General features: G+C 45.9%; 1 protein-coding gene across 3 annotated transcripts; it reads left to right on the top strand.

The window, feature by feature from the left end:
* Utp25 (UTP25 small subunit processome component) lies at positions 1-22,418 on the top strand. Of its 3 annotated transcripts, none has more exons than XR_009057171.1 (12): positions 1-164; positions 1,012-1,051; positions 1,986-2,199; positions 5,582-5,740; positions 7,256-7,344; positions 8,515-8,925; positions 12,549-12,768; positions 13,341-13,543; positions 14,049-14,231; positions 14,324-14,436; positions 15,042-15,172; positions 21,782-21,797. XR_009057171.1 is itself a non-coding variant. In XM_057770995.1 (12 exons), the coding sequence occupies exons 1-12, from the start codon at positions 58-60 to the stop codon at positions 22,023-22,025; spliced, it is 2,229 nt and encodes a 742-aa protein (XP_057626978.1). In that variant the 5' UTR covers positions 1-57; the 3' UTR covers positions 22,026-22,418. The 3 variants fall into 3 exon arrangements, 1 of the variants encoding a protein (XP_057626978.1); XR_009057170.1 differs by having other exon boundaries at positions 14,949-15,172; XM_057770995.1 differs by having other exon boundaries at positions 14,927-15,172; positions 21,782-22,418.
* Positions 22,419-22,702: the final 284 nt, after the last annotated feature.

Raw genomic sequence — 22,702 nt, 5'->3', positions numbered from 1 at the left:
ACAACTTCCCGGTGGGAACCCCGGTGTTCTGGCCGAGGCGAGTTTGACGTTCCCGCTATGGGCAAACGCCGGAACCGCGGGCGCAGCCAGCTGCTCAGCACAATGACCAAGAAGCAGAAGAAGCACCTCCGCGACTTCGGCGAGGAGCACCCCTTCTATGACAGGTCGGGCCGCTGAGAGGGCTGGTTCCGGCCAGCTCGGGCCGGTTCCGGGAGGCGCGGGTTCGCTGCGGGCCCGGGCGTGCAGCCGCGGGGTGCATTCTGCAGATAGACCTGCTGAGCCCCCTGGGCCTGCTGTACCGGCACGAGGTCACGTGATGCCGTTGACCCCAGTTGCTTGTTGCCCGTTTGTCATCTCTGCCCCTTGCGCATGCAGAATCTTTTACACTATTGTTGGACTAGAAGTCCAAACGTCAAGGGAGGAGTTGCTCCAGACACCATTCACATAACCACAAATTGATGCAAAAGCAAGAGGATTTTTATTCTGTCATGACAGGGTCCTTCAGGTTCGGGATATGAAGGACAATGATAGCTGTTACAGTCCATCTTTTAAAGCAGAAAGCCACAGACACAAGGGGGGGGTGACCTGTAGGTTGTTTTCCAACTTATTGGATTGGCTTATTCAAAGGGTTACTCGCAGTGATTGGTCTATTTCAGGGCAGGAGAATAGCTGCGTGATAAGGGAAACATCTGTAGGGGCGACTGTTCCTTTTGTGAACTGCTAACATTCTAAGTTTGGCACTTGTGCCGACTACAGGTATCCTGTTCTCCTAAGCAAACGGGATGTTCTCATGAGAGCAGGCTAGCTGCAGGTCCTGAAAATCTTTCACACAAACAGGATGTTCTCACGGGAGCAGGCTAGCTGCAGGTTCTGAGGGGGGGTCCGTAGGGTCTTTCACTATGACTGCCTATAATTGTGTATTCTGCGTTCATTTAAAGCAGAATCCTTAGGTCTGTCGTGATCTTTACAGATTAGTAGCTAAAGTTTAACAGTATCCACTTCTCATTTTAGGGTCTCCAAAAAAGAAGTAAAGCCCCAGATTTGTCAGCTGGTAATGCGTTTTTTTCTTTATAATACTTGGAATTGGGTTGTTACCTTTAAGATCGTGTGTAAGAGGAAAGCTTGGGTACTTTTCTGTTTTTCTGTTTTCACTGTCAGCTGTGGTTTTAGACATCTTACTTAATTAGTTTTAAATGGTGGAGAAAGATGGCTGTAAAAATTCCCGGTGACCATAGAGGCCAGAGTTGGGAACTACCCCATGACACTTTGTTCTGAGCCTCTGTTGGAGAGGTTCTTCGGGGTGCTGGCTGTCGGTGTGTCCATGGTGTGCTCATCATGAAAGTGCTCACACCTAGTGTAAAATAGGCAGTGGCCCTCCCTTGAAATGTTACTCTCGCACCTTGAACCGTGAAGCCAAATTAAAGCCCATAACCTAAAATTTTGTTTGAAATGTCACTTTTTATTCCATGTACAGCTAATGTGAATAGCTTGGTTAGCTGTTGTATGTAAATTTCATGCTGGGCTTGGTTAAAGAGACGATATTGTGTAATATTTGCAGAAAAGCTCATTGGACTTTTGTTTCCTTTTTAATAAGTGTGTATTCATTATACAAAACAGGGTTTCATTTGGGCATTTCCAGGCATATTAAATGATAGTCTCCATGCCACCCATTCCTTGCTCTGCTCTGGCCCTCAGTCTCTACCTCTGCTAGTCCCCTTTCTCTTTGTAAATACTTTTTCCCTTTTAATTTCATGACTTCTAACTTCTTAAAATCTAGTTTCCTCACGCAACAGAAAACATATTTGTCTTTAGTCTGTCTCATTTTTACTTAATTATCCCCCATTCTATCCATTTCCTTGAGCATGATTCAATTTCCTTCTTGAAGGGTAAGGAAATCCCATTAATATGTATGTCTCACATTTTATTTAATTTTATTTTTTTTAGTGTGACAATAAAAACAATATAAAATTCCCGTTTTCCTTTAGTCAGAGAGTTCAGACACTTCACATTCTGAAAGTGAATCGGAGAGTGAACGAGAGCACGTGTCAGGGTACCACAGACTGCTTGCTACATTAAAGAATGTCTCTGAAGAGGAAGAAGACGACAGTGCTGTCAGCGATGGAGATACCAATGATGAAGATGGTGATGAAGATGTCCCGGTGACAGAAGAAATAGCCGAGTCATCTGAGACACAGGAGCGTGAGTATTTGGGATTGATTTGTCCTCTTTGCCAGGACAGAGTGTCCTGTGCTGTGTGGGCTGAGTGACAACATTTGGCTCCAAAGCAGAGATTCAGCCTTGTTGAATTTGGTTATATTTTGAAAATCCGATGGGAACACTGACCCTCTCATCAGGAAAATACTATTGGCTTACTCTTTTAGGGATTTTTTTTTTTTTCTGACCTAATGTAAGGCTGCCTGGCTTTCCCAAGGGACGTAATTTTGTCTCAGATGGCTCAGTTTGCTGTAGAAGTTGTTCCTCTTCAATAAGAGACCGAGTGTAGTGGAAAGTAGACATAAAAATACTCAGTAAGTTTTAAGTTGTAGATTTGTGTTTATGTAAAGGAGACGTGTCTGCTCTCATTGGGTCTATAGGGAGACTCTGAGAGAAGCTGGAATTGAAAGCCCAGAGGTCCTCCTCAGGGCTCAGACTGCTACTCTAGGTCTTTCTTCTATGCTGGAGAGTCAAACCCAGCACCTTGCGCATACCAGGCTGAGCTCGTCCCTAACCCTTACATCTTTTGAGTCAAGGTCTTGCTGTTTAGCCCAGGCTAAACTTGAACTCATGATTCTACTACTCTGGGAACTTAGGTGTGTGACACCATGCCTGGCTTAAGTGACTTTTTTTAATCAGCCTCATTAGAGTATATTTTATATGCAAATGAATGAACCCAGTGTGGGCTGATGAGGCAGTTCATTGGGTGATAGCTCCACTGTGAAAACTGACCAATAGAGTTAGATTCTTAGAACCCACATAAAGGCAGAAAGAGAACCGGGTCTGCGTGCAGCACTCACACAATTATAATAATAGTAATGGTATCTATTTTTTAAATACAATGAGAGCTTTTACAAATAGTGTGCCCTCCATCACTTCCAGAAAGCTCTATCTTAGTCCTTTTTCCGTCGTTTACCTGATTTCCGTCACTATAGGTTAGCTGTGCCCATTACAGAAATTAATGCAAACATGGTCAAACACTCAGCTTTCCGACACAGACTCTCACTCTGCAAACCTGGCCTTGCATGTACTGTGTGGACCACACCAGTCTCTAATCATGACGATCCTCCTGCTTCATCCCCTTCTACTTCTTACCCCTCAAGGCTGGGATTGCAGGTGTGGTGTTCTATGCCTGGCTTGTGTCCATTTTTTACCCTATGTGTTATTGTTTTTAATACTTTGCTTTTTATTGCTGGATATCTGTGGGTGACTTCTGTATCTTCCTATCTCCTTCCTGTTTTCCTTACAGACAGTATCATTGTATCCTTGACGGGAGTCTGGACCTTGATGTACAGACCAGGCTGGACTTAGACTCACCAGAAATCCACCTGCCTCCTCCTGATTTAAGGTGTGCACCACCATGCATACTAACTAGCCTCCTTTTCCTTTCTGCACCCCGCCCCCATGCTTGCCAAACTTGTGAAGTGCTGGGCTTAATATATGCGTGGCAAGCAGTTTCTCACTAGGTTACATTCCTGGCCTCTTCTTTCTTCATTCATTCATCCACTTTTGTGGTTCTGGCTACTGAACAGCCTAGGACCTCGAGTATTTCTGAGCAGACACTTCACCCTGAGCTTCATCTCCAGTGCCTTTAACCTGTCGTGTAGTGTTTTACCTTGTTAGGGTAAAAATCCTTTGCCTTGGCTGGGCATAGTAGCACATGCTTCTAAACCCAGCACTTGGGAGACAGAGGCAGGAGGATCTCTGTGAGTTCAAGGCCAGCCTGGCCTACATGCTAAGTTCCAGGACAGCCAGGATGACATAATGAGACTCTGACTTGAAAAATAAAAACATACATTGTCTTAATTTTTGAGTGTTTGTAGGTCCTTAGTTCTGCTTTCCTTTACATTTAATTTTTTTAGAGGAAAATAGGCTTTGTTGTTGTTTTAGTCATAAGTGTGCTGTATTTACTGTAGGACTGTGAGGAGGGGAGGGTGTAGCACAGAGGGTGAATGCTCACCTTGGGAAAACAAAGCTCTGCGTTTGCCCCACACCCGTGAAGCCAGGGTGATGATACAGCCTCTTGGTCTAGTACTTGGTGAGGAGAGGCTCGAGGATCTGATCTGATAGGACATCTTTGTTTTTGTAGGTGTGCATGTGATGGACTCCTAAATTTCTGAAATTTGATTCTTTAGTAAGATACTGTAGATGTTTTGTTTAATTTTTCCTTTCTTTGTATTGTATATTTTGCTGCACTGGGGGTTGAGCCTAGCTAGTGTCTCACGCCTGTGCTTTACTGTTGAGTTCTGTCCTCAGCCTGGACTTTTACTCTGTAACCTAACTCTGGATTCACATTATTCTCTTGGATATGTAACATTCAGTATTGAGTACTCCTTTGATAGACATTTCATTTGTTCTGACATCTTCCACGTGTATCTTAGTACACTATTTTAGAATAAGTTCTAGAACTGGGTATATTAGAATTCTTCAGAGAAACTCCTAATTATGATAGAAATCTATTTTAAGGAGTTGACTCATTTGGCAAGTCTTTCAGTCTAAAGGCAATCAAGCTGAATCCCCAAGAGAAGCCACTGTTAGAGCTGGAGTTTAGTGTCTATCAGCTGGAAGTCTTCCTCTGAGAGCAGACCAGCCTCTGTTTACTCAAACATCACTCTGTGGACGGCCGGGATATAGCCCAGGTGGTAGCGTCTGCCTGGCATGTCCAGAGCCTTGGTTTCCATCTCCATTGCTGCATCTACTGGGCAAAGATGGAGCATGGCTATAATCCTAACACCCAGGAGAGAGAGACAGGAGGTTCAGAAGTTCAAAGTCATCCTGAGCTAGTAGAGGGCTAACAACTACAAAAGGCCTGTGTCAAAAAATAGCCATTTGCCTTCCTGATGGAAGTCCACCAGTTGGAACATACATTTAATTCAAACACACCTCCAGGCTTGAAGCCCAGCTTAGTTACAGAATACTTCATCACCTAGGTCCGTGATCAGGCTTAATTCTGAAAGGTCACTTCCACTCACTGAATTACCTGATTGTTGTTTAAAAATAGTGCCTGGTGAGGTGTGCATGTCTTTAATTTTTAATTCCAACACTTGGGAATCAGGGCAGTGGATCTTTGTGAGTTGGAGACCAACCTTGTCTACAAAGTGAGTTCCAGGATAGCCAGGGCTACATGAGAAACCCTGCCCCGAAAAACCAAAAATAAATAAATAACAATGAGCATCAATGTTTTAATTTGGTTTTTGTCAACATTTAAGTATGTGTAAGTTATTTATTTTTGAAACAGGATTTCACTCTATATATAGGTCTGGCTGTTTGGAAATTGCTGTTGACCAGGTTGGCCTCGAACTCACAGAGCTCTACCTCAGTCTGAAAATTTTACAAAATGATTTTCAACATTCTGGTATGTCTCTAGCTGATGACCCCAAAGAGAAAGATGGGGAAGAGCCACCCGATACGTCACAGAAATCCCCAGAGGAGTTCACCGATGCAAAACACGAGTCACTGTTCAGCCTGGAAACCAATTTTCTGGAAGAGGATAGTGGAAGCAGCTCTTCCCAGAGAACATCCCAAGGTGAGCGTGGCTCTGTGTGGTGGGGCTGTGCACTGATTCATATTTAGTCTCCTGACTGAGGGAGCTCACAGAGCCAGCTCGGTAGTGGTCCTGTGGGAGCTGGAGCAGACACTTCTCGGGTAGTGTAGAGATGAGGACTGGTTGGAGCAGAAGGGGCTGAAGGGTGAAAGTGGGGGAGGCCAGTGCCCAGGCTGCAAGATCTGGAAGACTTTGCTGTTCAGTCCAGTAGGCAGAAGGGTAAAGTGCTTTCCTCTTCCTCCCCTCACCCACTCTCCACTGGAGCAGTACTTCTTCAGATTTGTGCGGCCCAGCAAGACCAGTCCGAGTGTTCTTATTACTAGGGCAGCTCCCCAACACCACCACCCTAGTCCCCTCCATGGTCACCATGCCTGTGACGTGGGTGTCTGCACTGTCAATCTTCAACATGCCTGTGACATGGGTGTCTGCACTATCAGGTCTGCTCGTGCTGGGCAGGCCAAGCTGGTGTCCTTCTGTGTCTGCCTTTCCTAGTTTGCTGCCATTGGGCTTCATTGTGGATGAAACTGAGTCCTTGTTTGGTTTAGCTGGATCTGCTGGCTTTTACGCAGGGGGAGGAGTAGAGGTAGAATTTGTGGGATCTTAGCATAAACCACATTCTGAGTCATGGCAGTGTTGGAGCCTGGACAGAAGCAGGAAGCCTCTGTCCTGAAGTCTCTGCATATTTGCTGTGCAGATGAACTGGCCTGGGCTTCCCTGTTTCTGTTGCTCGCTGTTATTCTGCAGGTGCCTGACATTTGGAGGTTTTATGTCTTCACTTTGTTGCTTCTCAACAAGAGGCACGGAGAGAGGGCTGAGGGTCACCCGAGTGCAGTGGGCATAGAGGGAGGGCTGGTTGGCCAGCGCATCTTCTGCATGCAAGAGATGACATTTGGATCGTTTGGTAGTTCAGGTAAATACTGAGAATTAGTGTGTCTTTCTGTGTGGAATACATGGAGCTTGCTCTCAGGAATCTTGCCATGTATCAGATAAGACAGGAGAGTGTGCTGGCTTGTTTGAATTGGTGAGGCATGGTAGGGGCTGAGAGTGTGACTGTCCTGTGCCTGGCACAGTAGACCCCTGTGAGGCACTTTCCTGTGAAGGATAACACACAATTGAGAGGCAGGAGGATTTGTGGTCCAAAGGAAAGGCTCAGAAGCAGAATTTAGGGTTGTATAGTTCAGAAATCCCTGAAGCGGTGAATTCAAGTGCAGCCGTCAAGACCTGAAGTTCGGGCTGAGGTGTTTTCCGAGGCTTTGGGCTGGGATATGGTCAGTGTGCACTTTTGGAGGGTCAGCTTGCCAGGCACTCTTTATAAGCTTTGAATGGGGATGTGGTTGGAAGGAAGGATGAGTCGATACCAGAAGGTCAGCATGTCCATCTTAGCAGACTAGAGATGAGCGTGTGATTTTCAGAGGTGACTGGAGACGAGTCATCACTCTCAGGAGACTAGAAAGCCCTGCCGTTTGCTCACTGTGCTTACTACTCTGTTTGAATTAGATCCGTTTCAACAACATGTCAACAAAGAACTGAAAGAAAAGGACATCCAGGCTGCGGCTTCAAGCTCTCCAACCAGCCAGCAGCTGAAAGTAAGTGCTGTTTGGTTTCCCAGGAAAACCCACAGTGGAACGGTTTACTGACATATATTATCCATGGTGAGGATCACTGTGTCCGTCCTCTTGCTCAGCTTCCCAAGCACTAGGTTCTGGGTGTGATACCATACATGGTCTGGTAGACTTCCCTTTTTTTGAGTTAGCAGACAGGTATGCAGGTATAAGAAGTAGTTGAGACTCACTTTTTTTTTTTTTGCCTGATTTTCTCCGTGGTAGCATATATCAGAGTACAGAATCACAACCAGAATGTGAACATAGATGCCATTTATTGCTGCTTGGAACTCCCGTATGCAAGGCTAAGCCCTCTCTCTATTGTGGCCTTGCATGCATAGACTCAGGTTCTCTGTGCAGTGTTGTCGTCTTGTAGGATCCTGTTTGGTATGGAACACTCCGGTCTGTCTGCCTTTGCCTCCCCAGTCCTGGGATTAAAGGTGTGCACCACCACACCTGACTCTGTTGATCCTAACCCCTTCGCCTCCCGAGCCATTGTCAGTTCACTGTTGTACTGGACTCACCCAGAGCAGCACCTCTGAGGGCAGCGCAGTTCCCTGGAGAGTTGCCAGGTTGCTCGGCTCTCTGGCTCATTTTTTATTGCTGAAGTTGCTCTAATCTTAGGTCAACAATTTTTCTACAGTGAAAATTCCTAAACATATATCTCACAAAGATATATGTGAATTTATCTGTGAAATTCTGTGAAATTCTACTAGGCATGTCTCTAAAAAGAAGAGAGAACACAGAGAAACCCTGTCTCGAAAAACAAAAAATAAAATAAAAAATAAAAAGAAGAGAGAGAAAGGGCACAGTGGAGATGAAGAAAGGGATGGATCAGTTCCAAGACAAGGAGAGCCTGTGGTGTTACACCTTGTGACATGTGACACTGCCAGGTTATTTGACCATTTTTATCTAAAGGAATGTTGTGGGATAGTGTGGGAAACACCAGAGGCAGAGCTCAGGTATGAAGTCAGGCTCCAAACTGCACACCTCTTGTGTGACTGTTGTCTGGACCCTCTTGCCTCTGTAAGGCCCAGCATTCCCTACACTGGAGTAGCAGGGCTGGGTGAAGAGCAAATGATTCCTGACTCATCAAGTATTGTGAGTGTTGGTTATTCTCATGCCTAACCGAGCTCTTGATATGTCTACCCCTAGTGGCCCACCCTGGGACAGCTTGTCTTTTCATCCAAGTTCTGGAAGACGGAAACATTTAAACCTCCAAAGGACATTGACCTAAAGTCACTTCATCTTCAGAAGCCTCTAGAATCCACCTGGGGAAAAACCAATAGCCAATTCCTATCTGGTCCTCAAAAATCAAATAGTCCCTTTACCCCACTCCAGAAAGAACTGTTCTTAATCATGAATTCTTACCGAGACCTGTTCTACCCAGAGAGGACTGCCCTGAAGAATGGAGAAGAGATCCGCCATGTGTACTGCCTGCATGCCATAAACCACGTCCTCAAAGCAAATGCCCAAGTGTTGGCTAACAACAGTAGACGCCGGAGCCAGAAACTTGGGGTGGGTGAAGACGATGACTTCAGGGACCAAGGGCTGACCAGGCCTAAGGTGAGCGGGAACAGGAGAGCTTTGACTTCAGGAAGGCTGTGAGCTGCTCCTTAGTCGTGAGTGTGTTGACAGCTGACTGGTGAGTGTTGAATGAGCCAGGCAGCACAGGGCAGTGGGGGGGACTTCAGGTGCTCTCGGGAGCAACACGTTGTTGGAGGTCTCTTCCTGGTGACTTTCAGCTCACTGGTACTTGAATGAGTTTTTTACCCAGTTCCTTAATGTGACAGCTCTGGGCAGACCCAGATTCACAGAAGGCCCTCTAAAGAGAACATGGGGCAGATTATAGAGATACACAGACACCTTCAAGCCAAAGATCCCTGTTTCTGCTGTGAAGTTCCTAATGCCTAACGGAGTGATCCTGTTTACTTGTGCTGGCAAGCCTGACCTCTGGCATTGGAGGCTCTAGTAGGAAAGGATATGGATTTAATTCTGTGTATTTTTCATGATGCTGAGGAGCCAGGCCTTGCTCTTATATTTGTCCCTCCTGTCTCCACACAGATCATGTTTTCAGAATTCTCTTGAGCTCAACAGGATTCAAGGGTGTAAATACTGAGGACTTTTAAAAGTTTTTTTTTTGTTTTTTGTTTTTTTTGTTTTTTTTTTTAGTCTGCCCCCTTGTTTGATAGCTTGGGGAACAAGTGTGGGCACTTAGTGTTGTTGTGGGAGCTGTGGGCTGCATTCCTGCCACCCAGCTCCCAACCGCCTGGCTAGCTTATGCCCCAAAATAACAACACACAAACTGTATTCTTTTAAACACTGCCTGGCCCATTATATCTAGCCTCTTCTAGGCTAATTCTCACATATTAATTTAGCCCATTTCTAATAATCTGCGTAGCACCACTAGGTGCGCTTACCGAGAAAGATTCAGCATATCTGACCTGGCGGCTGGCTGCATCGCATCTGGCTCTTGAGAGGAGCTGCCCTGCATCTGAGCTCACTTCCTCTTCCTCCCAGCATTCTGTTCTGTTTACTCCACCCACCTAAAGGCTGGCCAATCAAATGGGCCAAGGCAGTTTGTTTATTGACAAATGACCTTCCTCCATCATTTCCCCTTTTTCTGTTTAAACCAAAAGGAAAGGCATTCACTTTAACATAGCAAAATTACATATAACAAAACAGTTATCAAGCAAGAATTACAGTTACAATATTTACATCTATTTTATCTTTTATCATAACAAAGGAAAACAGCCATAACTATTCTCCAACTCCATCAAAGACTCCAGAAGGATATAATATTACCTAAGTAAATGAAAAGTAAGCAACTTACAAAACTCTAGAAATCACAGAGACATCTCGCTGCCTGGACAGTCACCCAAAGTTCCTCTGTACCGTTGGGGCATCCATCTTCGGCCTAAAGGCCCGTGGTATCCAGAGACATTTCCATGAAACAAGAAATTTCAAAGGCAGTTCAGTCACTTTCTGCTGTATCCTGCAGAATGTCTCGCAGATTCTTTCATGAATCAGGAACCCCAAAAGATCATCTCACCTTTAGGCAAGTTCAGTAGTCCTCTCTCTGCGGGTTCTCTGTGTCCAGTTTATGCAATAGTCCAGGCAAGAGCAGTTTCTTGCCCAAATGGCTATCAAACTCCATAAAGTGCCTCTTCGATGCCCATCTTCCTCTTGAAGTAGATTGGTGCTGCCAGGAGCAGAGTGTGTCATTGTCATGAAAAGTCCTAAGTTATTAAAACATTTAAAATGCCATATTCTCTAGCCTTTGAAAGATATGATGAATGCCTATCTGAAATATATCCATGCACATCTAGAAAATCTAACTAACATGACTACAAACTTGATTATTATAGATGATTATCTATTAACAACCTATATACATTACATTTTTAAATGAACTACACAATCACAATTACTTAATCAAGGTCAGAAATACATATACCTATAACAAAATTGACCTTAAAATCCATACCAATGCAAATTATTCATATCTATATCATATCCCCCTTTAAATGTAAAAGAACATTTATAAACAATATTTGGGAATGTGGGCGCAGTTATTTCTCTCCAAACTCCTTCCTACTGAATGGGAGCACTGTTATTTATGTCTTTTATGGTATAACCTGTGTGCTAGGTTCATCTCAGTTGGCAGTTGAGTGAAGTAATTTTTTGAAGGTGTTCACAGCAACCTTTCAGGAGGGCGTGGTCTATCATACCATATTGGGATAGAAGAAATCCACAGGGTCTCATCCTCTGTGAAAACAAAAGAAGAAACTCCTTTCCAAAGCATCATGTCCTTAGATCCAAATTTTAAAGTCAAGGTATTTTCAAAATATTTATGTTGGATTAGTTCAGCAGCATTTATAAACAAATATCTTTTAGCATCTGTTGCCCCTTCCTCAGCATTTAAACAATTCAAAGAGAGCACAATAGCGTACAGTATCATAGTGTCACTGCTGGGACAGTAATCCAGCCTCTTAAGTCTTAGCCTGGCGAACAGAACAAATTACTTACTCCTCTGGCTGGCTGGTTACATTTCAAGGTGGCTCCCGCAAATGTGTGGACATGACATTGAGGTTGTCTGTTTCTGTTGTGCACCGTTGGAGAATCAGGGAGATTACCCTGTCTTTCCTAGGATTGGAGCCTCCTGGCTTGACTAGGGTCACACTGTTTAGTAAGAATGGTGGGCAGTTAGAAATGAGCTCTTTACTAAGCATCTTCTCATTTTCCGTTGCGCAGAAACTTACGCATTTATTTTAGATTTATTTAATTTTGTGAGTATGGGTGTTCTGCCAGCGTGTATGTATGTGCACCACCTGATGCCTGTGGAAGTCAGAAGAGGGCGTCAGATTCGTGGAACTAGAGTTAAGAAGGCTGTGAGTCCCCATAGAAACGCTGGGAGTCGAACTGTGTTCCAACAGCAGCAAGTGCTCTGACCCACTGAGTCATCTCCTAGGCACAATCTTTAGGCATTTTTAACAGACTTGGAAAATTGAGTCCTGTTTTTCCTACTCAGAAACACGTCATCAGTGGTTTCAAAAACTGTTCTAGAGAATATACTAGAAAAATAATAGTTTGTTAATTCTTTTCTGTATTTTTTTTTCTTAGTAACTTTAGTTACTTCTCTGATGTTGTAACAAAACATAATGACCATGGCAACATATAAAAGAAAGCATTTGATTGGGTTACGGTTTCAGAGGGGTAGAGTCCATGAGGGTGGAGCAACTGAAGGCTCCCATCTTCATCCACAAGGAAGGCTTGGGAGAGAGGCAGGAGTAGAATGGCAGGAGTCCATTGATGGGGTAAAGTCCACCCTCAGTGATAAACTTCCTTCAACACGGCGACACCGGTCCTTCCCAAACAGCAAGCATTCAAACATACAAGTCTATGGGAGCCATTCTTGTTGAAACCACCACATTGTGCGTTTGTTTGAGTGGATCTTACTTTGCCCTCAAAGACCCTTGTATTTCTGTCCTTAAGTTTCTCCTACCGCTGCAGGCATTGCCTTATACTGAAAAATATTTCCAAGTTTTGCTTGAGAAATGTTACACATGGAGCCATGGTACTAATGTTCACAGGATGTGTTTATGTGCATGCAGGAGACACTTGGCTTCTGGTACTGAGCTGGGCCTTATGTGAAAATATTCACCTCTGATCTGCCATTGCCCCCACAGGTGCTTATAGTGGTGCCCTTTCGGGAAGCTGCCCTTCGGGTGGTCCAGCTCTTCATCAGCCTCCTTGAGGGGGACAGTAAGAAGAAAATCATTGTAAGCAACAAAAAGAGGTTTCAGGGGGAGTATGGATCTGATCCTGAGGAGAGACCTCCCAACCTGAAGAGGCCTGAGGATTATGAAGCCGTATTTGTGGGCAATATTGATGACCACTTCAGGATTGGTAATGCCCCCTGTCAAGGTGGAGGTTTTTGGGAGAGCTGGGGGGGATCCCTGACTCAGTGTTCTAGCGAAACTGGGTACTCTAGTGATCTCTCTTGCCAGGGACAGGAGTCTCGACTTGGTTGGTGTGTAGAGACTCCAAGACCATATAGAAAGGCCTTGTGCATTGCTGTGGAAATAGTTTGACTGCAGCTTGTACACACCAGGTTCTCTTAGGCTTCTCAGAGTTGAGAATCACAGAAACTGGGTGGGGTCACCCTGAGGAGGCTGAGGAAATTGCATGTGGGGGTAAGGTTGGTTCTCCATCCTGTCTGTCTGTAGAGAGCCCACCCAACCTTAGACACCCACCCAGCTTTCATGTGTGTTACCTTGATGAGCTCTGGGAGAGTGCTCCTTGTTCATGGCCTTGTGCCCCATTCACAGACATTGCTGAGTATCTGCAGTGTGACTGCCACGGTTAGGGAAGCTGGGCTTAGAAGTTCAAGTTTGTCCTTTGGAGAAGTCCAACCTGGAAACAGCACAGGGCGACAAGCACTCGAGGCTGGCGTGGTTGCTGACACGTGTGTTTTTCAGGAGTGGCAATCCTTCAGAGGAGCATTCGTCTCTATGCCCCCTTCTACTCCTCCGACATCCTCATCGCCTCCCCCCTGGGCTTGAGGACCATCATTGGTGGAGAAGGAGAGAAGAAGAGAGATTTTGACTTTCTGTCTTCTGTTGAGCTTCTCATCATTGACCAGGCTGACATTTACCTGATGCAGAACTGGGAACATGTCTTGGTAATGATGAGTTTTCCCCTTGGACGGACAGCACCCTTGCTCCATATGCGTTGGATCAGTGTCTGAGCCAGCTTGGTCTGAGCGTTTGAGACACTTGTGATCTGCAGCCTAAGCTGACCTCACAGTCACAGTGTGACCCATACTGGCCTCATCCTTCTGACCCATGGTGCCCCACCCCACCAGGCCTTGTTCTGAAAGTTCCTTTTAAAGGATGCTCCAGTAGCTAGCCTGTGTTCTTATTTAGAGGACTGCCCAGTAGCCTGTGTCCTTACTTTGTGGTCAGCTGACCTTGAGCAAGTAGCCATCTGGGCCTTACTTTCCTGCTGTCACATGGACACACACTCCATGGGTTAAGGAGATGGATCATACATGTTCATGAGTGTCCAGCACACATGCCCAGTAGACACTAACATACTCCATGGGTTAAGGAGATGGATCATACATGCTCATGAGTGTCCGGCATACATGCTCAGTAGACACTAATGGTGGTGTTTGCTTCTCCAAGCATTTGATGAACCACATGAACCTGCTACCTTTGGACTCCCATGGGGTGGACTTTTCTCGAGTGCGCATGTGGAGCCTCAACAACTGGTCCAGGTACTACCGCCAGACCCTGCTCTTCGGTGCCCTGCAGGATGCCCAGATCAACTCTCTGTTCAACAGGCACTGTGCCAATGCCCAAGGCCAGGTGAGCCCCATGCCCTCAGTTACCCTGTAATGGAGGAGTTGATGGCCTATGATCAACAAGGACGGCTGCCTAAAGTTCTTCCCTCCTGGCAGGTGGCCGTGAGGAATGTCCCAGTGACTGGTGCCATCAGCCACGTGCTGGTGCAGCTCCCACATGTCTTCCAGAGGATGGAAGCCCAAGATCTTGCTTCAGTGATCGATGCCAGGTAACCCCACCCACAACCGCAGGGCCTCAGAGAGAGATCTGACTTTTGGATGTTTAGCACTGAACGCTGTTGCTATTAGTAATTACTGATTACCAAGTTAGGTCCCAGAACTGAACTCAACCGTGACAGAGAAGGAATCAAGGCTGGGGAGAAATGAGGGCTTGGCCTCAGTCTCAGCTAGAAGCAGGGTTGGAATGGCAGCCCGTGTTCCTGGCCCCTTGATTAAGACATGGCAATCTCATACCATGCTGCTGTGGACTGTGATATATTCCGTGCCATTCAGAGAAGAGCTGATTGTCTAGTTCTCTCCATGTTTGCCCTCTGTGGGCCTGTTGTGCTTCACATGTGCTACACAGGCTGGGCACCAAATCTGCACTTACGTGCTCGTCAAGTTTTATCTTACCTAGTCTTACAGGGATCTCTCACTGTTACTGCCCACTGTAGGTCCAGCTTGAGCCTGTTAACCTTGTCCTTGGCCTTTCCTAATCAGGTTTCACTTTTTCGTAAACAAGATTTTGCCTCAGTACCGGGATGCCGTCATGTCCCACACACTCATCTATGTCCCCTCCTACTTTGACTTTGTGCGCCTCCGAAATTACTTCAAGAAGGAAGAGCTGAACTTCACACACATCTGCGAGTATACACAGAAGTCTGGGGTCTCCAGGGCTCGACACTTCTTCCTCCAAGGAGAGAAGCAATTTCTGCTCCTCACAGAACGCTTCCATTTCTATAAGAGGTAACAGGACAGGCTCTCCGTCTCGGGGGCCTGGGCATGCTCTGTGGGCTGGGCACATATCCTTTGCCTATGGGGGTTGGTGATGCTCATCTCTATCTCTGCATCGTGGCTTGGTGGGTAGGAGGGTCATCGGTTTTTTGGTTGGTTACTTCCAGAAATGGGCATTGGTGGGAAAGGTAGAAACCAGAGCTTGAGCTGTGGTCTGGAATGCAACTGTGTGTCCAGCACCTCACAGAAGCCAGTCCAGAGTTGAAGAGCAAGACAGGATCGGCACAGGAGCTGGGGAGATGGAGGCTGAGCACAGGGTCATACCTGGGGTGACTATCTCACCATGGAAAACCAGGGCACTGGTTTCCTTGATGGTGGCAGGGGCAAAAACTGAAGAGGCTCAGAGTTGAGTATTTTTAGTGTTTCAGTGTGTGTTTAGATTTATTACCAGTCACTAACAAAACAGATTGGCTGGCCTTTTTGCTATTGCTTTTTAAATTCTTATTTGCTTGTTAGTTAGTAATAGCTTTCTGAACCTGCTAAATGACTGTGACCTGAGCTGAGTTCCCAGGACCCACGTGGTAGAAGGAGAGAACTGACTCCCGGTTTTGCAGAAAGCTGCAGGTTTATGTGCCCCCAACCCCTACCAGTCTTCCTGCTGCCAGGTGCAAACCTTCCTAATGCTTTACTACAGAGATGGAAATTCTATCCAGAGCTTTCGTTTTGGTTTCTTATGGTGGAATATTGAATTGTGTTTCATTTCATTTTGTTGAGACAAGGTTTTATTTAGGAAAATTTCAAATTATCTGGTAGCCCAGGCTGACCTTGAACTCCTGATCCTCCTGCTTCTACCTCCCCCTCCCAAGTACTGAGATTACAGACACATACCTCCACACCTAGCTGATATTTCTGTTTTATTAACTTGCCTTACCATATACCAACAAGGATCTGCCAGGGATGTAAACAAGAATTCTACCCTCCAAGCTTTGAGGGACAGTCAGCCATGTACCATGACTCTCTGGAAGTTTTCATTTATGCTGATATGGAATGTTGTTTCCCAGGTACATTATGTCTTTCCGTATGGTGAGGGAGGAATCCTAGCAGCCTGCATGGGCTCAGAAGACTAGGCATGAAGATTTAGATATTTTACCTAGTGTTACACAAAGATGTAACATTACATGTAATGAATTGCCAAAATGAGTATGTTTGTTCCCAGCTCCATTCTTGGCAACCTGAACTGCTTGGCCAGGGAGCTCCTGGGTGCCTGCTGTTGGCTGAGAGTTGTTTCCGTTCACAGTGGAGTCACACTCACTGAAGCTCTTAACTTTCTGTCATCCCAGCAAATGGAAGTGTGCCGTCTGCATGGCTGGAAAATTCCCCAACATGATTTTAGCCATTTCAAATGAAACTGTCTAAGCAGCTTTCCGAGGGGAGGGTGAGCGTGAAAGGAGTCTGGAGACTGAGCAGTTCCTGTGAGCACTGTTAACTCAGACCACAGTCTCCTCAAGCGCAGTGTGAAGACGGGCTGCACACATAGAAGCATAACCTTTATCAACTGGCAGGGAAAGCACACACGTGGTATGTCCTGGGGTTTAGGTCCTGATAGCATTAGGCTTATTTGAAGGTTTGATACATTCATGATCAGGGGAGGTATGCAGATAAAAGTCGGATAGAGATCCATTGAGAGGGAGGGATCCAGGATCGGGGCCGTCTCTGTTGGGGCGGAAAACGCAGCCCCAAATTGAATAGGTTTTCTTAGGGGTGAGCTTTCCGGGGTGAAATATTCAGGGTTGGGTAGGATCTCAATTCCTGAGTTTGGGCCAAGCTCAGAGATTGGTTGGATTTTGTGTTCAGGGATTCATTGAATTTCAAGTCCTGAGTTGGGTGGGGCAGGGTGTGTTTCCTTGGCTCTGGTCAGGGCCAGGGTGTTCTCGCTGCCCCTTCTCACCGCACAGCACACACTGCAGTCCCGCTCACTGCAAGTGAGGGCAGAAGGGTCTCTCAGCCCAAGAGCTCAGGACCGACCTGAGCAGCCTAGCAAAACTTACCCAGCTAAAAAGAAAAGGGGAAGGGGCTTCCTGATACTTCACCCTGGGTGTCACAGCGCACATTTCCTCAACACAAGCACATGTAACCGTAACACCTGTGTCTTAGCACTTGGTGTCACTGCTCTGACTTTGCTGTATGTGGCCTGAGTCAGCCTCCCTGGCTGTGTTCCCCAGTCTGGGATATAAGAGTGTACATAGCATTTGTTGACCGTGTGACAATCAAGGTATTTTTGGTTGTCACGCTGTAGCCCTTGCAGTGTGCAGGACAGCTGTGAAGGAACTGGTCTGTGATGTTCTCTTCTGTATGACGTTGGCATGTTTTGAAGGGTCATAGTGTGTTTCCTAAAGTTGTGTCCCATAATCCAGACTATCTAATTGCTTATTATTTGGACAAGTGGCTCCCAAACTTGGATGTATATTAGAATTCTTGAGAGTTATTAACAGGCCACATGCTTGGTCCCATCGCAGTACTACTGAAGTCAGTGTCAGGGAACAAAAGAAAAGACAGGCTACTGATTAGAATAATACTTCTGTTCAGAATTCTACTAAGAGGGGTTTGTATCATTCCTGCCTCCTCTCATGGTCCATCGCGGTGGTATGAAGAAAATGCCCCATAGAGAGTGACACTAGTCAGAAGCAATGGCTCTGTTGGAGGAAGCGTGTCACTATGGGAGCGGGCTTTGAGATCCTATTTATGCTTAAGACACACCCAGTGAGACAGACCACTTGTTACCTGCAGGCTGTGGGACTCCACTACTTGAGCACCACGTCTGCCTGCACACTGCCATGTTGTACCACAGTGATAATGGACTAAACCTCTGAAAACGGAAGCCACCCCAATTCAATGTTTCCTTTTAGAAAAGTTGCTGTGGTCATGGTGTCTCTTCACAGCAATAGAAATCCTAACTAATATGCACATGATGCCAGCCTGCCCATCTGAGATGAAGCCATTCACCAGAATCACTGGGTCAAGGTGGGCCTGTTAGGTTTTCCCATTGTAAAAGCCTTTCTCACGAATTTACGTAGTCTATGCAGTATTTGCCATGGATATCTGCCATTCAATTGTTTAGTTATGAAACGAACCTCATTTCCTTTTAATGAGCATATCATTTTTTTTGTTTTCTGTTTTACTCGGTTTTCACCGCTATGGTGAGCCCTTCACATCTGGGGCTCTCAGATTCACCAGCTGTTTGCTGGAAGAAGGACGTGTGCCGGTACTGATGTGCGGACCTCTTTCTTGTCATTGTTCCCGAAGCAATAGTTTTTTAAAGTATGTATTTTATGTTTATGAGTGTGCATGTGTGTGTGCCTCCTGCCCACACAAGGTCTCAGATCCCCTCAGAACTGGATTTAGAGCCAGTTAGTTGCAAGTTGTCATGTGTTTGCAGGAACCAAACTTGGGTCCTCTGGAAGAACAGAAAGTACTCTTAGGTACTGAGCCATCTCTCCAGTCCTCCTAAGCAATAGTTTAACAGCTTTCCACACAGCACTGATGCTGTGTTTAGTAAGAGGTAACTTGAAGTATACAGAAGTATCCGGTTCTGTGCAGATACTGCATCACATGTAGTCCTAGTTATAGAGGGTGCTCAGACCAGTTTGTCCTGGTTCCTTGGCATACTCTGTACAGTTCTGCAGGTGCATGTATTTTGATGATATACCTACCTACTTGTTTCTTTACAATGAATTTTGAAAGGAAAACTTCCCGTCATAAAGGCTGCATACAGTTAAAAGTGTGTACATTGTCCTATGCCCTTCTGCATCTTCTTCATTGATCTCACTCCACAAATTCAAGGGCTGGTGTGCAGGAGGCTCTGAATACCATCCCTAGCACCACATACACACTGCCCATCATTAGTGTCTTTTTATTGCTTTTCTGTATTCTGTGTAATTTTAATTGCATACACTCTGAGGTGAATAGTCCTTATGTTTGTATACACCTTGTCTCCTGGCCACCAGTGTGGGTGGCTGTTTTAGTCTTGTCTGGATTTGGTGGTTGCCATAGCAACCTTCCATATACCACAAGATTGATATTCCAGTAGCAGATAGAGAAGTTAGCTTGGTGTCTGGGGTGCTGATGGATTGTCTGGGAGTCCTGGTCTTTCAAGACAGTAAGTTCTGTTCAGATGCTGGGTCCTTTCTTACGACAGAACTGAGCATCAGCAGTGGTGGGGGTGGGGGGTTTTGTGAGGTTGTTTGTTTGCTTTTGTATTTAAGGCAGGGCTGGTGCAGTACAGACAAGCTTCAAACTCTCAGTGTAGCTAAAGATAATGTTCATCTCTTACCCCTGCCTCCTCCACATCTGGCTTGCTGTTGGTCTTAACAAGTTAGAGCAGATTGCTTAAGTTCACTGCTGTTCCTTCAGTGTGGGAAGGCGATGCTGAAAAGGTGAAGCGGGACTGGAAAAGTCACCCGGTGTTTCCCAGAGTGTGGGAGCAGGGCCCTCTTAGCCCCAAAATAACCACCCAGAAACCATATTCATTAAAACACTGCTTGGCCCATTAGCTCTAACTTCTTATTGGCTGACTCTTACATCTTAGTTTAACCCATTTCTATTAATCTGTGTATCACCACATGGCAGTGGCTTACCGGCTAAGTTTCTGCAGCATGTCTTACTCTGGCGGCAGATCGATGGCGTCTCCCTGACTCTGCCCTTCTTTTCCCCAGCATCCAGCTTCATCTTCCCCACCTGCCTAAGTTCTGCCCTATCAACAGGCCAAAGCAGTTTCTTTATTCATTAACCAAGAAAAGTAACACAGAGACAGAAGGACCTCCCACACCACCAGAGCACTGGGATTCGATTCCCCAACCCACATGGTGGCCCACAGCTGTCTGTAATTTCAATTCCAGAGTATCCAGTACCCTCTTCTGACTTCTACAGACACATGCACAATGTTTTTTGGTTTGTTTGTTTACTTGTTTGTTATTTAAGTAAACCACATCATGGTGGGTCTCCAGAGAAACCAGCATGAACTGTGAGCTAAAAGGAGGGAAAAGTTGTCCTCCGTGAATGGGATAAAGTTCCTGTTTGAGTATAACACCATCCCTAACGTTCCAACAGGGACGTCAGAGTCTTGTCAGCTTGTCTGTTGCTGGGTCCCACGGGGACATTCAGCCTTAACCCTAGCAGTTCAGTGACCCCACAGTCTGCACTCCCGCCCCTTCACCCCACCGTGCTGCAGGGAATGAGGTGGCAGTTTGTGAGCTGGTGAAACTAACTGCTTTGCCTAATGTCAAATGGAGCCTCAGGCAGCATCTTGTAAGGTGGATGAACTTGGGACATTTTTGTGTTTGCAGAGTGATGAGAAAGGACCAACAGGTGCTATTAGAATTGGTGCTGTTTATTTTATGCCCTTGGTCTGACCACATCCTCATTTTGCTTGATTGTTAAGTCTGTAGTTTTCTCTGGCAAAGTTTTATTTTAGTATTATTAATCTTTATTTAGTGTGTGCACAGGTAGGGATCGGGACTTCTTTAAAGAGTTAGTTCTTGTCTGACATGTGGATTCCAGGAATTGAACTCAGGTTACCAGGTGCAGTGGTGCACTGCCTCCCCCGCGGAGCACCCCTCCCCCAACAGCTTTTCCGTCCTGGTCTGCTGTCTTGCCTTTACTTCAGCCCATGCAGAACAGGCTCAGAACATAAATGTCAGCCAGGCATGGTGACACACAGCTGTAACTCCAGCATTTTGGGAGACTGAGGCAAGAGGATCATTGTGAGCTCTTGGCTGCATAATGAATTTGAGACCAGCTTTGGGCTATATAGTAAGACCTTGTCTCTAAAGTAAAGTGGGGCTGGCGACTTGACCCAGCCGCTAAAGGCATCTGGGTTCCTTCCACGTGATGAAGAGAGAACTGGTTCCCACAGGTTGTCCTCTGACCTCTATATGTATATTGTAGTACACACACATACACAAATGTGTGTGTATGTATGTGTATGTGTAAAATAAGAAAGACTAAGCCTCCCTGGCCTGCAGCACAAATTCTGGACCAACTAGGGTTACACAGTGAGATTCTGTCCCATAAAAATAAATAAATAATGAATATTTAAAAGTTGGGCCAAGCATCATTGTATCATGGTGCTGTCTTTAATGCCAGCACTCAGTAGAAGGCAGAGGGGCCAGCCTGAAGTAGAAGGCTAGTGAGTTCCAGGTCAGGAAGAGCTACATAGTTGGCTGGGTGGTGATGGCGCATGCCTTTAATCCCAACACTCAGGAGGCAGATCTTTTGTGAGTTCAAGGCTAGCCTGGACTACAGAGCTACACAGAGAGACCCTTTCCCAGGGATGGGGGCGGGGTGGGGGCAGGAGGACTACATAGTGAAACCCTGTCTCAAAATACATTTTTAAGAAATGCAAACTTTTGTTGCCATTATCTTAAACTCAACATTAGGAAGTTGATTATGTTGCCATAAAAATAGACCCTCTGGCACTGGGGTGGCCTTCTGTCTGTGCTCTGTGTCCATGGTCTGTGCTCTGATTGCCACCCCAGGCATCTAGCAACATACTGAGCCACGTCCCTGTGAAGCCATTGGTAGCACAACTCTGCTGGCTTCTTCACGTCCCTCCCTCTCTCACAGGTACACAATAAAAGGCATCAGGAACCTCATATTCTATGAACTGCCAACATACCCTCACTTCTACAGTGAAGTCTGTAATATGCTGAGAGCCACCAGTAGAGGAGAGGAGGCCACGTGGACCTGCACCGTGCTCTATTCCAAGTACGATGCCCAAAGATTGGCTGCCGTGGTTGGTGTTGAGCGGGCGGCACAGATGCTGCGGTCTCCAAAGAACGTTCACCTGTTTATCACCGGAGAAAAGTGAGTGTGGAGCAGGAAGGCTGCATCGGTGGACCGGATAGACCTGATGTCATCACCTCCCAGGAGCACGCTCCAGACAGACTGTAGGCCTGTGGCCCTGGGAGGCACATTATATGTGGGTGACCACAGCTGGCAGAGCCAGGGGCATTTTGCAAATTTGTCACATTCAGAAGCGATGCTTGTGCTTATCAAATTTGTAAGCTGCACGTTCTCCATTTACTTGGTGCATAGGAAGAGTCTGACTCACCTGTCCGTTTCTTAAAGCACTGGTGGCTGCGTTTGTGAGACTGGCTGGGAGCTGGAGACGGCTTGCTGTGTCGTCTCAGTCCTGGCACATGGCTTGTGGAACTCTGCCTTTGCAGCCAAACTTAAATACAATTATAAACACTTTAACCTAGAAGAGTACATTCTTTCACTGATCTTTTTCAATTCCTCGCCATGTTTCAATGACTAACACGTTTACAGTCAGGGTATGTAAAGCAGTGTTTATTTCTGCAGTTACAGAAATGCTGTTTAAGACCTACGGCTGATGCATCTCCTCAGCACTGCTGTCTCCTGTGCTTTAGCTGGGTTTGGAGTCTTGTAGCAGGTGAAGTGAAAAGGAAATTGTAGTTTGAAACATTACAGACATTATTTTAAGCTTGTGAAAACAAACATGACTGCAAACAGTGGCCCATCACA

This window comes from Chionomys nivalis, chromosome 5, assembly GCF_950005125.1.
Source record: "Chionomys nivalis chromosome 5, mChiNiv1.1, whole genome shotgun sequence".
Taxonomy (NCBI): domain Eukaryota; kingdom Metazoa; phylum Chordata; class Mammalia; order Rodentia; family Cricetidae; genus Chionomys; species Chionomys nivalis.
This window is presented reverse-complemented; position numbering and strand designations above follow the sequence as displayed.